The sequence below is a fragment of the Venturia canescens genome, chromosome 7 (genome assembly GCF_019457755.1).
Source record: "Venturia canescens isolate UGA chromosome 7, ASM1945775v1, whole genome shotgun sequence".
In the NCBI taxonomy this organism is placed as follows: Eukaryota; Metazoa; Arthropoda; class Insecta; order Hymenoptera; family Ichneumonidae; genus Venturia; species Venturia canescens.
The window spans coordinates 13,418,903-13,436,259 of NC_057427.1; the positions used below are offsets into that span (position 1 = coordinate 13,418,903).

At 34.3% G+C, this 17,357-nt stretch overlaps 3 protein-coding genes across 4 annotated transcripts; all 3 read right to left on the reverse strand.

The window, feature by feature from the left end:
* Positions 1-1,152: 1,152 nt before the first annotated feature.
* LOC122413398 (haloacid dehalogenase-like hydrolase domain-containing 5) lies at positions 1,153-5,654 on the reverse strand. The gene is made up of 3 exons (XM_043423714.1): positions 5,251-5,654; positions 2,985-3,802; positions 1,153-2,760 (listed from the first exon to the last, which is right to left on the reverse strand). Exons 1-3 carry the CDS (start codon positions 5,305-5,307, stop codon positions 2,448-2,450), a joined length of 1,188 nt encoding a protein of 395 aa, XP_043279649.1. The 5' UTR covers positions 5,308-5,654; the 3' UTR covers positions 1,153-2,447.
* A 374-nt stretch (positions 5,655-6,028) lies between these two features.
* ATPsynB (ATP synthase subunit b, mitochondrial) lies at positions 6,029-8,930 on the reverse strand. The gene is made up of 4 exons (XM_043423715.1): positions 8,776-8,930; positions 7,930-8,088; positions 6,909-7,261; positions 6,029-6,384 (listed from the first exon to the last, which is right to left on the reverse strand). Exons 1-4 carry the CDS (start codon positions 8,801-8,803, stop codon positions 6,208-6,210), a joined length of 717 nt encoding a protein of 238 aa, XP_043279650.1. The 5' UTR covers positions 8,804-8,930; the 3' UTR covers positions 6,029-6,207.
* Positions 8,931-11,251: 2,321 nt separating this feature from the next.
* On the reverse strand, positions 11,252-15,371 carry LOC122413551 (glyoxylate reductase/hydroxypyruvate reductase). Of its 2 annotated transcripts, XM_043423981.1 has the most exons (5): positions 15,149-15,371; positions 14,449-14,498; positions 13,674-13,994; positions 12,922-13,382; positions 11,252-12,716 (listed from the first exon to the last, which is right to left on the reverse strand). In XM_043423981.1, exons 1-5 carry the CDS (start codon positions 15,320-15,322, stop codon positions 12,589-12,591), a joined length of 1,134 nt encoding a protein of 377 aa, XP_043279916.1. In that variant the 5' UTR covers positions 15,323-15,371; the 3' UTR covers positions 11,252-12,588. The 2 variants fall into 2 exon arrangements, with proteins under 2 accessions (XP_043279916.1, XP_043279917.1); XM_043423982.1 differs by lacking the exon at positions 14,449-14,498 and having other exon boundaries at positions 15,243-15,350.
* Positions 15,372-17,357: the final 1,986 nt, after the last annotated feature.

Below are 17,357 nucleotides of genomic sequence, written 5' to 3' on the forward strand. Positions count from 1 at the left end.
TTTCACAAGATTCAAACGAAAAACCAAAATCGATCTTTTGTAGCTGAACACTTTTACCATGAAAATCCGTTTGATAAATTGAAATCAGACAACTTCGGGAGCATCGAATCTCGCTGCACAATAAATGGCACGCTCGAAACTTCTGTGATTACCATCGCAAAAAAATTAATTAACCGACAGCGTCTAGATTTCGTACACAGGAAGTATCTACACATAATTTAAAAAAACGCTATTTTTTAGTTAGTAAAAATCGATTGGGTCGTTTCGGCGCTCATTCTCTCCGTACTTTCATTCTCTATATCTTGCGAATAAATTTAGACAACTCTATAAGTTTTCTTTTATGCACGAAAAACCATTAAATCTGTTGAAAATATCATAATTAATAATGCAGCATATAACTTTATAACTTTAAATTTATAACATAAATAATAAAAAATAACATAATTTGTTAACTGAAAATATCAAAATGTTATGTTGGCGCATGAGCTTTTTTTTTTAACAAAATTTTATAAATTTGTGAATATATGTCTTGGCATTTACTGGGCATCAAAACAGAAAACTATGATGAGCACTTTCGATTTGTGTGCGGAATCGTTGGGTGGGTTTGGAGCACCTTCGATGTGCGAGTGGTATCGTTGAATGGGTCTGGAACATCTTCCTTATTTCGTATTTTCATTTTTTCACCTCCCCTTCCTTTTCCTCTCTTTAAAATAAATCATGGTCAAAAGAGTTGCAGAACAATGATTGAAAAAAAAAATATTTCAAAAAAAGGCCATGGACCAACATAACATGACTAGTTATGTTGTTTGCAGGTCATATAAAAGTCATAAAAAAATTTACAAACCGGTTACAGCTGATGATTCTATTCTCGTATAAACGAAACAAAAATTTGAATGAAAACGTTGATATTAATTTAGGAAAAGTGATGATTTTTACGATTTTGGCGCTGAAATTCGATATAAAAAATGAAAGTTGGTAACGATAACGCAAATGGAGCGGCAGGAGCAGGTCATTGAACCAAGTTCAAATTTAATTGAACTTCCATGATGATAAATTTCATCAGTTTTGTTCTCACAAACAATGACTAATCGAAAAGAAACTCGACCTCTCCTTCACTCCTAGAAAAAACAACACGTTTGGTACAACCCTGTGTGAATTCAGATCGTTCAATTTTATTTTCCATTGAACATTATTCACTGCGCAAAAAAATATATGCAATCATTTCTATGTATATATTTAGCATGTATACTATTTATACATTTATGTACATGTACATATATGTACCTTAAAGACGTGATTCGAGTCGTTGAGCAAAAGGCCTTTTATATATGAGGAAAATTATTACAAATTTTAATAAAGGCCATTCACACTTTTTTCTCGCCAAATCTTCCTCCATTACCCATTTTCTCTTGAGCCAAAAAATTTGTTTTTTTTTTACAAATCTCATTACGTTACGATTGTTCGATAAGAATACATAGAGTACAAATCAGAAATAAATGATCATTTGAAAAAGAGAATTATTAAACTAATGTTGAATCTTCGTTAGAATAGACCTGTCGTGGCTTAATTGCATTGTCAGACTAGAATATATTTGATGCTTCTTTGTTGATGCTCGATTCGTTTGTTCCCTAATTGTGTAACTTCTCGTCACAAATTTCATTCTCGCTTTTATTCATCAACGACACTCATTTCAGAATTCAACCATTCGCTGTTTTTTTTTTAGTTAACTGCATTATTTTTTGTTTACGATACTTGATATTCGCGGAGACAAACGCAGGTAAATCTTTATTTATTAAACACGTAAAAAATTCACGGCAAAGTGAATTACCACAAATTTTCTGGTTTCAAGACATCGTTAAGTTTTATGGTATATGAACTTGTTTTTATAACTCGAAAGAAACCAAACATTGATTTTTGTGAATAAAATTTTAGAATTAATCAGGATTTCATTGGTTTTAATACAGAGGTCCAGCTTCTTGTTTATTCCAACGGTTAGACGTTCCAATATACGCTCACAGTGAAGTTTTCTACATTTCAATAGTTGCTCGAGCTAGGGATGTGGCCCGAGCAAAAAGACTTCGCTATGAATATATATACGGCTAAGTGACTGTGTTTCTTTCATTTTCCTCTATAAATTTTTCTCTCCTTCAACGCGAAGTTACTATTTCCATTTTATTTCTATTTTTTTTTCGTTATTAGTCCGCGAGTTGAAAGTCGAGTTTTGTTCGACCTTGAAATATTCAAATAAATTGGTCGTAAAATAAAAATGTTCCATCTACAAGTAAAATTCTATTTATGTACATAATTTCAGCAGAAAAAAAAAACTAAGACGTATTATGAAAACGAAAAATTTACACAATTTGTATAATTACTATTTTTTTCTTTAGGCTCTCCGAATTGTTCTCATTTTCATTTAATTTTTCATGAAAACTGTGTGCCAAGTTAAATCAATCCAATTTCTCTTCCTTTAGTGCTAAATCTATCGCACAACCAACGTCCTTGACCACGAACGCAGGCTTGCAGAGACCCTCTTCCATAGGTAAAAAATCTCTAGGATTGTGCTCCGAGAAAAATTGCGAATCACGACGGTGAACACCTGTCTCTACTAAAATACTTATACACGCTTTCACAGTCGGCGATTGCAAATTATCGCCAAGAAGCGCTTCCATGCCTCGTGACTTTGTACCTTTGCCCTTGGAATAACGAGCCAAATACTTGTCGTATAAATTAGCACCGAATATATCCGTGTTGATGTTGTCTCTGGAAAACAAGAATTATATTAGCCTAGATATTATTTATTCTTAACAGCCGTGATAAAGTGAAAATTTTGACAAATAAAAGTCGGTTTTTTTGACAATTGGATTAATGTTTTTTTGATTTTCGTTTTTCATATTTATTGAACCATCGAACAGTGAAATTCGTACGTATAAAATAAGCGAACGTAGAAACGAATACAATTAATTTATAGATATGTCAGGACTCACCCAATAGCGTAGATGGTATCAATATTATGTTGAATGCCTAATTTTCTAGCGTGTTTCGTGATCATATGATTGGCATGATAATAAGTAACTTCGCTGGGTTTGCCAACAAGCGCAGAATACTTGATGTCTTTCCCAGTAACTTTTTTATAGAGAGCTTCAAGGCAAACCAGAAAAGCCCCATGACCGTAACGGGGAATGGGAGCTTCCGAGACCCATAGCAAATCCATGTTACACGCCAAAACGGGAATATGAGGATAAGGAATAACATCCGGTAATGCCGATGGCATTCCATCGGTCATTAAAAGATCGACCATCAATTGCAACGGAGTTTCCCATGTGGTTGGTTCGCTCAACAGCAGAAGACCTTCTATCCTTGGAAATTTTTTATCGATGGGTCCGCACTGTGGATTCCTTTTGTCTTTATTAACATAATCCAAGCTCGGAAAATTCGCCACGAGCTCGTCCATCGTCACTGTTTTTTTGAAACCTAATTCATTCGCGATTGCCCTGGTTGGACCTTGTCCCGATATCAATACTTGCTTATCATGGAATTGTTTGAATAATGTCAGCGGCGAATGCGCCATCAACACCTGGTCCTCTGTCACTTCGAAGCCTATCCACTTTGTTAAATCTTCTGCTTTTTGAGATCTCAAGGCATTACCACTGTTCGTTACGAATACCGTTGGCACACGGAACTTGCCATCTTCCCCCCGAAGCCTCTTGAATGCCTCCGGTACTGGAGGCAGCACCGATTTTCCTCGCACTATCACACCATCTATGTCAAATATTAACCCAAATTTCGGCTTGCTGCTTAGACGCTGAAAAAAACAATTATGAAACTTAGCAACAATATTTTTCTTTATAATTAATGTAATAATTAAAAACAAATTCCTAATGGAATGCTTCATAGCAATGTAACAAAATATAAAGTGACTATTTTTTTTAACTTTTGTTTCATTCAATTATACAGATTAATATCTTAAATAATCATAGTTGAAAAATTCATCAAACTGAATAATTCTCAAACAGTTTACTTTTAGTGTGATCTCTCTGATGAAGAGAAGATAAGAACCTAGATCGTTCAGTATATATCTGGACTGAGATCTCTTTATCTCTTTTTTTTTATCACACCAAAGGTAAATAAATCGAGACTAGAAAACTGGCCCTTATGAACCATGTGTCTGATATATGAAATTGTGAAAATTCCAACTTTCAATTAAATCCTGCTTGGACATTGACCTATAGTTGATTTTGCTCTAGTCATACACAACCATATATGTAACTCGAACAAACAGCTATATCTGCTATTCTTATTCCTCTCATTCATGTACCCAAGGTTCTTGTATTTAACAGGCACCTTGAAACTGTAACTACATTTTTCTTACTAAAAGGAATTTCCATATTTACGATTCTAAATGTTTAATTAAATAATAAATTCGATAATAATTTGCACAAAGATAAGCAAAACCTGTTAATAAAATTCAATTAAAAATCTGTTTGAATTATTTCCCAACAAGACAACATGTTTTAAATTATTGAATGATGAAGTTTCACTTACAAGTTTTGCATTAAAAACACGTTAAAAAAAAATACTGTTGTAACAATGAGCCACATAATCAACTTCCTTGACAAGAGAATGACATTTGTAAACATATAAGAATGCCAATGGTCAGTCAAAAATAAAAATATACCATTCCATTATTGACACAAGGTGAAAGTATTTATAGTCTAATCGTTGTTGTATGAAAGAAATGACCTTGTTTTGTTAAATAGACAGTACAATGAAAGTCAATTTACAAAGGGACAAAGGTACAAAATAAAGTTATCAAAAAAAAGCCTCTGAATCATATAATCGAAATGAATGTATAGTATTCACTAAAAATCCTGAAAATGATGTAATTCAAAAAAGGTTTGTATATGCTTGAACAAAACACGTGTTTTTGGCGACAGATGATGCGTTTCGAAACGTAACCCACGTTTACGACATACCTAAAACTTTCTAATATTGGACTATTACATAAAAAAATGACAAATGCTTGTGGTTTTAAGATCACATGGAGAAAAAGGAAAAAAGGCATAGATCTTTCATTTTATATACATATATGCATGTGTTTTGTGATGAATGACAGTTGAATGACCTCGAAAAAGCGCCATTGACATTTCCATAATATAAACAAAAGCCAGACACAACACTTCGTTTCCAGCATGCGATCAATTACAATTTCATTGATATATGAGTGTTGTTATTATCATAGCAGTAACTCACTCGTGTGCCAGATATTTTCCGAATTTCTGGACGTAAAAGTATTTTCATTATCGCCATTTTCTTCAGCGACAGTTCACTCACGGGAAATTTAAAAAACTCTATATATATATGTGTATGAGTGTAGATGTGTATGTTACACTTATCAACGTGTAAAAATATTATAGTTGTGTATGAAAAATTATTCCATGAGAATAATTCGTAGGTAAATAACTATATATGTACATTTATTAACACATTACGAACTCGTGTTATTTAAGGTTATGTTCGTCTCGACGAAGCAAGCGGACGAACGATAACTGTTACCGACTCGCGGGATTGAAGACAAATCATTTTCGAAATCGAAAAAAGAAAAAAGTTGTAACGAATGTGTTATCTCGTGTGTGTACGAATAAATATACAACGGCCACTTTCGTGCCTATCGTATCGCTCGAAGCGTGCTCGAAGCAGGTCAATATCGATAAGCTAGAAAAACACTGTCTGCTACTGCCTGATGGTAACCTTTTCGATGAAAAGTAGACTAATTTTTTATTGTACATCAAAAAATATAAAGGAAGAATAATCTTCTCTTAGTTTCAACAATTTATTAGCAGAGCTTGTACTTATTTCTGCTCGAATCGTGAAAGTCCAATCTTTGTAAAACAGAAAATAACTGAGAAAACAATTAAAATAGGTCAGAAAATACAAACTTTACTTTCTCATTATCTCAGGTTTCAACCATGGGTGTAGACTGCTGGATCATTTTTTTTCTTGGGATAGAAAAATATCACCCAGCTTTAAATATACTTATCAAGAGATTGTTCAATGATTTATTATTTCAACATTGTACATGGATAGATCAACTGCACGAAATTACAATTCGACACGGATTTCGATTTTTCATCGTGAAGCACCGACTCTTAGCCAACACTTCTTGTAGTTATTATTTTAATCTACTTCGTCTAATATTTCCGTAACAATTCACGCTCGCGTAGATAACGCCTGAAGGTCTTTGATGCATTGTTGCAACGATGCTTTCTCCTGTTCTGGTGTTATCGCCTTCATTACGTTATTTATGATCCATTGAGCCATGTGTCTCTGAGCCAAACGCCGCTCTACGTGCGCTATTTGAGTTTGGTAATCCAGACGCTTCTTGACCTGCAAACATTTTATGATTTCGTACTGTTTGCTTATCATATCAAAATTTTGATGCCTCTTAACTCCCATCCCATTATTTCAATTTTTTTCATTTGAATATTCAAAGGGAAAGAAAAACACGGATGAGAAAAAACTTTCAATAAAAACAGTAATTTGCTATACAAAAATTTTGAAAGTCGATATTATTAATGACGTTTACAACAAAATTACCGCCGTGGATCAAAAGACAAACACAACAGTGTTACAAGTAATTATTAGTTTCAATTATTCTGATATTCGATTTAACAAGACAAATCCATTACTCCAAGTTTAGAAAAGATTCTGAGCGTTATTCTTTCATATAAAAACAGTAATATAATAATTCCGGTTTTACTATCATCAGAGAAAAAGATTCAAATTTTCATTATTGTTAATGGAAAATTTATGGTATTGAAAAACGAATTCATTAATTTTGAGAATTTTTGATTAGGTTAATGTTGATGGTAGGATCTATGAATGGATTTCATATAACATGATCAATTCACCTCAGTGGCAACCATGGCTATTCTTTCACGATAGGTCGCTTCCAATTGCATCAGGACGTTCTCCTTCTTAGCATCGATGATAAGCTGCTGGACTTCAGATCTCCATTGTTGTTTCTTTTCGTTTGCGATAGCATCCTCACATGACTGAATTTGGTGATTGCGAACCTCAGCGTATTCAGCCTCCTCGGCATCCAATTTTTTGTCAAGATATTCGGCGAGCATGGGACCGAATTTTTTGGCACCATAAACAAACATTATCAAAATGGAAACACCGGTATAAAATTCGTGTTCCAATACGTAAATCTCCTTGGATACGAGATAGGTTGCAACACCGCCACCAAACATATACGGACCTGAAATCACCCAAATTATTTTGTTTCAGCCATTGCTCATTTCAAAAATCTGAGAAAAATATATTATCTTCTGTATTCGTCTACTTCTTTAAGGCTACCTCCCCAAATAGAGTAGGGCATGTGCCAATAATCTCGGGTTTTGGAGTTTAAGTTTGTAGGGAGAGCCAGATTAAAGTAGAATTCTTAAATCAATTGTATAATACACAATAAAAACTCGGAAAATATTTTCAATATTGGACCCATTTTTTCTAAAAAAAAAAAATTTATGTGTTGATGATAAAACATATTTAATAAATTCACCAATTTTCTTTTTTTTTGAGCATAAAACCAATTATGTGTAAAATTTTATGCCTTCTACATTCATCAATTTGGAAAAAATTTTGAGAACAAATAGCACCACTTTGTACAAGACTATAATATTAAACAGAATGAAGATCAATTTTCAAAATCAATTTATTTTCAAAATAATCGATCATGTTCACTTCTCCATACAAATTTAACTGAATTTCTCAGTTTTGGAACAACATAAATTTTTATTTTTGATTTCAATTATTCTGGTAAAATTTGAATTGAAAAATTCAATAGTACACATTAGCTTAATTGAGTATACAATTGATCTACTATATCCGATTTCTTGATAAAATATATTGAATTTTCTGAAAACTCACCAGTTACACCAGTTTTTGGGTAAAACATAGTGAACCATCCTTCAGGAATGAAAGCATGACGAACCGGTGATGGATCGATGGGTCGCTGTCTGCGTTCGAACCCTGGAAGAAGGGTCGACATGCATGGTGCAGAGCGAACCATGGGAGGCAGCGCCTGAGCTGTGAAAGAAAATACAATATGAGATTATTAAATAAAAACAAAAATCAAAATTCTCGAAGAGCAGAATGTTCCAAAAATCCTATACTGTTCACGGGAGTAAATGAGAATTAAAAATTTTGAGGTTATGTATCCTGCTTTATAACGATTAATAATCGAAATGGGGGTTATGAGGGTCAATGAAATCTTGTTCGTCGTCCTTGAGATCGAGTTTAAAACGTAAATAAATCATCAACTGAAAATGTTACAACTAACAAAACAACAAATCTCAGTGCTTTCACAAACGAAATTTTGTGAAAGCACTGAGCACATTTTGATCGTATTTTTGACGTAACAGTGCTACAACGATCCCCAATACCCCCCGGTTTATTTCGATCAATAGATAGTAGATTAGAAAAACGTCGCCGTCAGAGAATCGAGATTTACCCGAGAGATGTTTATGAAAAAAATAACACACTTTATTTTTTGCTAATTTAATTTACAACGTGACTTTACAAAGATGCAAAAAATATGACCATTCAATCACAACATATTCATTACATAATGAACGACGGTTTATTCGATTTAATGTCATAATACGTGGAAACGCAAACTTCAATAGGGTAACTGAAGTAAATTGATAAAGTTCATCATTTTTAGAGATAATATCGATTTAAGAGATTAAGTTATATTTGTGTTACAATAATTACCATTTTTCAATGCTAATCTCGATAACATTTTGACTACTCTCCGTGCACTCTCTCAAAGAGGATGTCCACCACTTGTGCCCAGTGCAAAAAAAAAATATGGCGGCCGCGCAGAACAGAGAGAATCCGAATACTCAAAAAAGATCCCCGGAACCCGGTTGATTAACGATGATTCGGACGAGGCGCTGACATCGCAAACGAACACACCAAAATAACCACAAATTCAATCGATAGCTAAACAAACCTATTTCTTCATTATTTTTATCTGATTTTTATCTTGACCATGAAGATTTTGACCATGACGTTTACACGGCGCCAACGAAGATGGATGGGTCCTCATAAAAATGTAAAGCTATAGTAAAAGCGTTCCAGCCAACATGGGACCTAAAAAGTTGGGGTAGCAGTACGACGAGCTATCACCCCAGCCGTCGGATGTCGCTAGCGTCGTCTTTGTTTGTGTGCACTCACGTACGCAACTACGGCACAAGCAGCAAGCAGGTCTTTCTTGTTCTCCTGAGATGATAGGAGTTCTTCGCTCGCCCGACCAGATCCATCTTTCATTGACGGCGCCCGAAACGCACCGTACTTAAAACTGTTTTTCAATAGACTAGCTCAGAGGCGCGCGTTCAAGCAGGTTTTTCTAGACAATTATATCATGTTTGTCAAATTGTTAACAAATAAAAATTTAGCCGAACTTACACCAGGTGATTTTGATAAAAATCCTCGTCTAATTTCAATCAATAAATGCTGCTTCATAATGTAATTTCATTTTCCTTGAATGAAATTACTGACAAAGCAATTTAAATAAATCAATTCATTGACTGCATCCAGCATTCTGTACATCAAATAAGCTCTGGATAAAATGTAAGATTAGGATTGTATGAAGGAACCATTAGAGATAATTTTATAATATACTATGAAAATTAGAATTAATATGTAGTTGTTTTAATATTTAAAAACCATTTTATTCCGTTTAGCTGTACTTTTCAGACACTTTAAAAGACACGACAAATAACTTCGTTATGATGACTAAATATTGGTTTTTTCTTACGTGTTTTATATACATTAGTGGATATTCAAGTTTTCAAGACCTAGACCTCGGAAAGCATGAAAAAACATACCTAGACGACGAAAACAATGGAGAAATATACCTAGCCATCGAAAACTATGAAGAAATACACCTGGACATCACAAATCGTGGAGGAATATACCTAGATATTAAAAACTATGGAGAAATATACCTGGACATCGGAAACCATAGAGGAATAACCATTGAAAACTGTGTAGACTCATACCTAGACATCAAAAATTGTGGATCCGTCGACCTGGACCACGAAAACCATGAAGAAACATACCTAGACCACGAAAACAATGAAGAAATACACATGAACATCAGAAACCATTGAAAACTATGGAGTCGTCGACTTAGACCACGAAAACATTTTAAAAATATACCTAGACATTGAAAACTGCGGAACCGTCGACCTATACCTCGAAAACCATGAAAAAAATACCTAGATGACGCCATGGAAATCCATGGAGAAATATACTTACCCATCGAAAACCTAAAAAATAAACCTAAACATCGAAAATCATGGAGAAACATATCCAGATATCGAAAACTATGGAATTGTTGACCTAGCATGGAAAACCATAAAGGAATATACCTGGACCACGAAAACCATGAAGGAAATTCTTCTCTAAGTCGTATTTCAAGTTAATGGAAACAAGCTCTTCTCACTTTCGATTCTTTCCGAACTTGCATATTTGTCTCTAAGCTGAAATCATGGTTAGGGAAGCTGTGGTTGGTTACATATATGGCACTTCCAAGCATAAAAATTATAATCCGATCAGAAATATTGTCTTCTCATGACAGCATATCTGTCAGGTATACTATGTCATTATTATATGTAATCGTCATTAGTATATTTGACCGTCATTAGCATATGTGATCATCAAAAGTCAAAAGCTATATAAAAAACTGCATATTCAGAGATATAGAGGCCAATCAGAATACGAATAGGAATAAAACGAAAACAATGAAACTCACAAAATTCGAAATTGCGAACACGGATTTTTTTAGTTAGGATCGGGCGTTATTGAGATAAATTAATAACGTTCGACTTGGTGTTGCAAACGCTTACAACGCTAACAGCGGTCCGTTTAACTCCGTTCATTCCAAATCGAACGCGCTTTAGCGTTCCAAACGTTATTACCGTTATTAGCGTTGTCAACGTCCAAGTCGAATGCGCCCGTAGTCATTATCGCTCCAGCATGGGATTGGTAAAATTGGCAAACTATTTTTTATTGGTCATTCATGTAAGTTGGTTGGCCATTTAATGTTTGAGAAGATTTGGAAAAAATTTATCAGATATCTCGATGTGAAACAAAGATAGCTGTTTTTATACACATTCAACAAGTCCAAAATCTTGGCAGCAAATTTTTTCATTTCTATCAATCTAACAAAATACACCGAATATAAAGTAGAATAAATTTTTTATATACACGTACAGTTTCATCATGCATCAAGTACATAGGTTAGAATGTATTAATTTCCAAATTTATACACACATAGCTGTATTTGTTCATTATACAGGATGATGAAAAAAAATCAATATTTTTTTTCGGAGCTCTAACGGAAATCGTTAGTACATCAAAAAAAAGTAATTTTTCTAAAATTTTAAATTTTTAAAGAAAATTCTAGATAGCGCTCAAGCTACTTTTCGATATTTTCCTGTTTATTTTTGCTCTCATAGCAGAAAGTGTTAGTGCTCCGTGGAATCATAAATCTAATAAAATTTTGCCACTGAAAAAAATTTCAAGATTACCTCGCAAAATTTATTTTTTTTTTTGTATATTTATCTATAAATTATGAGATTAATAAAAATGTGGCTACAAATAACTATTTTTGTTGTCCCTACAAAAGAAGCTTCGAATGTACTTTGTAAAAACGTAGTTTTTCAAAATTTTGTCGAATTGAAATTTTCCGTTTCAAAATCTGGTATTTCACCATAGAAGACGTAATTTAGGATTTTTTTAGTTTTCCCGTTAGTTATAAAAATTAGTAAAATATTTTGACTGAATTTTGATGGAAAATAAATGTAGTATAATGAATGCAAAATCGCAAAAATTTGATTCCAAACTGTTTGTTTACAATCAAACTATTTGTGTTTATTGTACAGGATAGTAATGTTATACAATAAGCCTATTTCGGTCTTGTTAATTTAATATTTTTGTATCCACAAACATTACGAGGCCGATTTTGGAAGTTTGGTGAAGAATATTTGCAATTTTGTATTCGTTAGTCTACATTTTTTTTTAACAGAACTTGGTCAAAATATTTTACTCATTTTTATGACAAAATTATTTGTTATAACGTGTAATTTTGAAAAACTACGTTTTTACAAAGTGCATTCGAAGCTTCTTTTGTAGGGACAACAAAAATTGCCATTTATAGCCACACGTTTTTTTAATCTCTTGATTTATAGCTAAATATACAGAAAAAAAAGAAATAAATTATGCGAGGTAGCCTTTACATTTTTTTGAGTGACAAAATTTTATTAGAATTATGATTCCATGGAGCTCTGACACTTTCTGCTATGAGATCAAAAAATACATTTTTTGCTTTACGATTTTTGAGAAAAAAAAACAGGAAAATATCGAAAAGTAGCTTGAGCACTATCTAAAATTTTTTTCTTTAATCTAAAATTTTGGGGAAATTACTTTTTTTTGATATACTAACAATTTACGTTAGTAACGCTCCGAGAAATGAAATATCGATTTTTTTTGCATCACCCTATTGTTTATATGGCATTTTCAAAAATCGAGTTCAGCAGGCATTTTTTCTGGTTCCCCATTCAAGACAGCCATAATATTAAGTGCTGTCATCCGCGCCATCTCTTGCCGCGTTTCGATTGTTGCACTCCCGAGATGCGGAATTACAACTGAAAATAAAAATGATGTATAAGAACGTAATTCAGTAAAAGACTTTGATAAAAATGATAACTTTATCATTGAAATTATGATTCCTGCAACGTTGAAAATTTGATATAATTAAAGGAATGTAATGTTATATTTCCCAATGAGTATTCCAGTTTGTGAGTTTGCTACTTCATTATCGGAGATTTTGGTACGAAAATGAAGACATACCACAATTATCAAGTTTGAGGAGTTCACTGTCAAGCGGAATGGGCTCAGGAGTCATGACATCCAAGCCTGCACTTCGAATGGTACCATCTTTCAAAGCATCGATCAGCGCATCCTGATCAACAACTTGGCCTCGACTAACATTGATAAAGACCGCCGTTTTTTTCATCTTTCGAAAAGCGTCAGCGTTAAACATTTCTCGAGTTTCAGGTGTGAGGGCTGTTGTGACTATAACGAAATCACTCTGGACAAGCAGTTCATCAAAACTAACGCGTTCGCCGTTGAATCCAAGGGTTTCTTTATTTTTCTCACTTCTAGTCGCATATATGATCTTGGCTGGACGAAAAACAGCAAGCATTTGCGCTATCCTTGTCCCTATGCCACCTAATCCAACAATCCCAATGGTTGCACCAACCAGCCCTGGACCACACATAAAAGATGGTGACCAAGCTTTCCACTGACCCCTGAAAAATTGATATTACAGAAATGCCAAACTTCAGACCAACTAGTCATTTAATCATCAGTTTCAGGACATTCCAATTTCCAAGAATTTCATTATTTGCCCGCGCACGTGTGTGCGTGTTATTTTCAAAAAATTATTACGGATTTCCACTGAGTTTTGCTCGGAACTCTTGCTATATTTACACCTGTTTGTTTGATTCTCTGCCGAAGCAATATAAAATACAAAATATCCAAACTATAGTTCCATCAATTGAAATCCATAAATCAGACTATGTTGATACATGCTTACTAACTCTCTCATTGCTTTATTAGCTTCCAGAAGTCTTCGAGAAGTGGCAAGCAATAAAGCAACTGTTAATTCGGATGTGGTCTCTGTTAGTACTCCAGGAGTGTAACCAACTCGAATATTCCGATCTTTCAGGGTACGAAGGTCGAGATGATCATATCCAACGGACATTGTACTAACAACTTTGAGCTGTGATCCAGCAGCTTCAATAATTTCTTTGTCTATCGAATCCGTTAATAAGCAGTACAGGCCATCAATTCCGGATATTCTCTTGAGTAACTCTGTTTGAGGTATCGGTGACAAACTGTCCCAGACATCTACATCACATCTTGTCAAATTGTGGTAAAAAAAAAAAAAAAACAATAATCTTAGATAGGTATTCCAAATTCACAGATACGAAATTTTATATGAAACTTTTTTTTTTATTGTATGTGTTGATTTGAAAAATAATTTTTTTTTCCTTTTTTTTAATGTAGTGATGAAAATGTTTATTTTAAAACTGGGAAAAATGTTCTTACAATCGACCAGCAATTTCGAAAAATTACCAATTATTAAAAATGAACACATATATGAAATATGTGTACGATTTTAACCCTAGGCATGAGTCTGATAGATCAGGACAGAAAAAAAATTTACAGAAATTAGCTACAGGCCAATTTAAAATTTGCTGAAACTCTTCAATTCAGGAGAAATGTCGAGTTCTTTGAAACACTCCACCTATTGTTCAGGTATTCAGTGTGCTAAGGTCGGTAACAAAACAAGTCCATAAAACAGGAACGTACTTTTCTCGAAGAATATTCAACCCAACCTCGGGAATGTCCCCACGAGTAACCAAAACGGATAAACTTCCGAAAAGCGGAAACCGAATTTTGAGCTGAAATTTTGCATACTGCTTCTTTATAACAATATAAGACTTCCCCTAAAAGGATTTTTGGCGACTAGCAATATTTATTGAGAAATTGAATTTTTAAGTTGCTATTTTAGCCCGAGCAAGTATATCTATATATCGCTTATCTCGCTCGGCCGGTATCCTCACTTCGCTATAGTGCCTAGGCTACATGGATGGCAAACGTTGCGCTCCTTGGCTGGGCTACTCCGGGGATTTTTTCCTTAAAATTCCGTCCATTTACTTTTCAAGAATTTTCTTTTTTCTTTGTTCAAATTTAAAAAATAAAAAAAAAAAAAGCGCCGGGGAGACGGAATTTTAAGGAAAAAATCCCCGGAGTAGCCCAGCCAAGGAGCGCAACGTTTGCCATCCATGTAGCCTAGGCATTATAGCGAAGTGAGGATACCGGCCGAGCGAGATAAGCGATATATAGATATACTTGCTCGGGCTAAAATAGCAACTTAAAAATTCAATTTCTCAATAAATATTGCTAGTCGCCAAAAATCCTTTTAGGGGAAGTCTTATATTGTTATAAAGAAGCAGTATGCAAAATTTCAGCTCAAAATTCGGTTTCCGCTTTTCGGAAGTACAGCCACCAAAACTTTTGGACGCGACATGGTACTTAAAACCCTCGCTGACAAAGTTTTATGATTGTTGATGAAATTGATGATTCTTGTAGTAGTGTTGCACCTTGAAACAGGTTGTTGCCAATGTTGAAGTATTGCGAAAAACCGATTCGACTGTGTTGAGAGCTTATGCACAGCGGACATTGTCGCCACCACGTGACATAGTGCGCAGTTCGTGCAGTTCGCCCAGCCGACTGATGGCTCCGGTCTCTACTATTTTTTCTTTGCTTAGTACGGCCATGTTTGTGTTATTCTTTAAAGTCAAAGGCGAATAGCGCGCGAAATTTAATTTGAAAATAGAGGTGGAAGAATATGGACAAGTGAGAAATCTCACTTGTCTTTAAACAAAGAAGAACGTGAATAATTTGAGTCTTCGGTGGTCTCTATCACCAGAGAGTCTATCACCGAGACCTCAAAGTTTCGGGAACTAACATTTATAATAATTGAAAAATTTTTGGATATATAGATTTCTGTCGGATGAATCGGAATTTACAAGAAAGTGGTTGGAGGGTTCTACACATTTTTTTGGCCAAGAGGTGGAAGGAAGGATAGCTTCGAGAGGTTCACCATGCGAAATTGCTTTTTTATTGTTAGTTAGAAGATCGCTTTTTCATTGTCCAGGATGCCTACGTGAGCGGATATCCAGACTAGTTTAACATTAAGGCTAAGTTGAATGGCTTTTTAAAGAGCTAGACATATTTTTATAATAGGAAAATTATTCTGTGAAAGAAGAACAATCTCGCAATAACGTGTAGAAAGCCGAGGAAGTCAGTAAAAATTTGAACTTTGGAAATATTATAGTGATAATAAACTTGGTACTTCGAACAATGGCAAAAATCTCTGCTAAGAAAATAGAAGGGTGCGGAAAGAAATTTTGAATTTCTAGATAAATCCAAAAGACGGCAATAGATAGATAAAAAACCGACATTATTGCACGGGTTTGATTTGGAGCCGTTGATGTTAAAATACATTGAATTGGAAGGAAAGAATATGGAAAGAAACTCAGAGTAAGGAAAGACCGCGAGTACTTGATAATGGCGTTGATCATAGTATGTTGACGAGTGAAAGAGGAAGAGATGAGGAAGGAGAGATTGTGAAGATGGGTAGAAAAAGAGAAAATTGAATTGAAAGTTTCAGGCAGAGAAGGCGACGGTAAGCCGTTCTGAAGAGAAGTGTGAGAGATATTTGCTGCAGATTGAAAACGTCTTTGGGAGAGTGTGATCAAGGCGAGATTCGCGAGGAAAGGTTGATTAGAGAAAACCAGAGTCCCAAGAACGTCCTAAATTTCTGAATTGGAGACGACGATGGTAAGGAATAGGTGCATCGATTCGACTAACACGACATTATTCGGAGTGGAATTACGAAGACCCAAACTGAGACGGAGAGCTGAAGAACTTCTAGCTTGAGAGCCATACTTCTACAGAGTTTCTGATATAAGCGCGCGCGATAAACGCAAACAAGAGTTGAGATCCTCACGACTTTCAATAATAATTAAATGCCAAGAATTTTGGCAGACGGGGAAATAGGTACACGAGTAAAGTTGATTAACGATGTATGGTACAAAAGTCTAAATAATTAGAAATTGATCAAATTTGGTGATAATGCTCTTCAACATCAAGTGCGAAGACACCATTTTTTTCAAAATTTTCTTCTACTTAGTTATCGAGTTATTACGCATTAAAGCAGATTTCTTATGCCCGGAATGTATAAACGCTATGCTTATACACGTCAACTTTAGTGATCAATTACTCGATAACTGTACAGAAAAAAAATCTTAAAAAATTTGTATATTGTCAAATTACAATTGTATAACTGTGAAAAAGTGTGAGTAAGTTTGTAAAATTTGAATCTCCTGTAGAGAGGAAATGTAGTAGCTAAACGAAGCTAATAAACGATCCATCAATCAATCACAAAAAAATCTAAGATTAGCCGTTGAAAATTTTAAATTCCAATAAACGAAATAATAAGGATTTAATAAAAAAATAGAAAAATCATACCTCAGCAGATTTTTAAGACAGCAATATTACAAAAAAGTTTCAATTTATTCAGGTTGAAAATAGTGAAAACGACAAAGCAACATTCAAAAATCTGGCAACGTTGTTACGTCATAGCCTACACTTCTATGCAGTCCCCCTCCCCCCCAATATTTTCCAACGTACCAGTAGTCAATACGCAAACT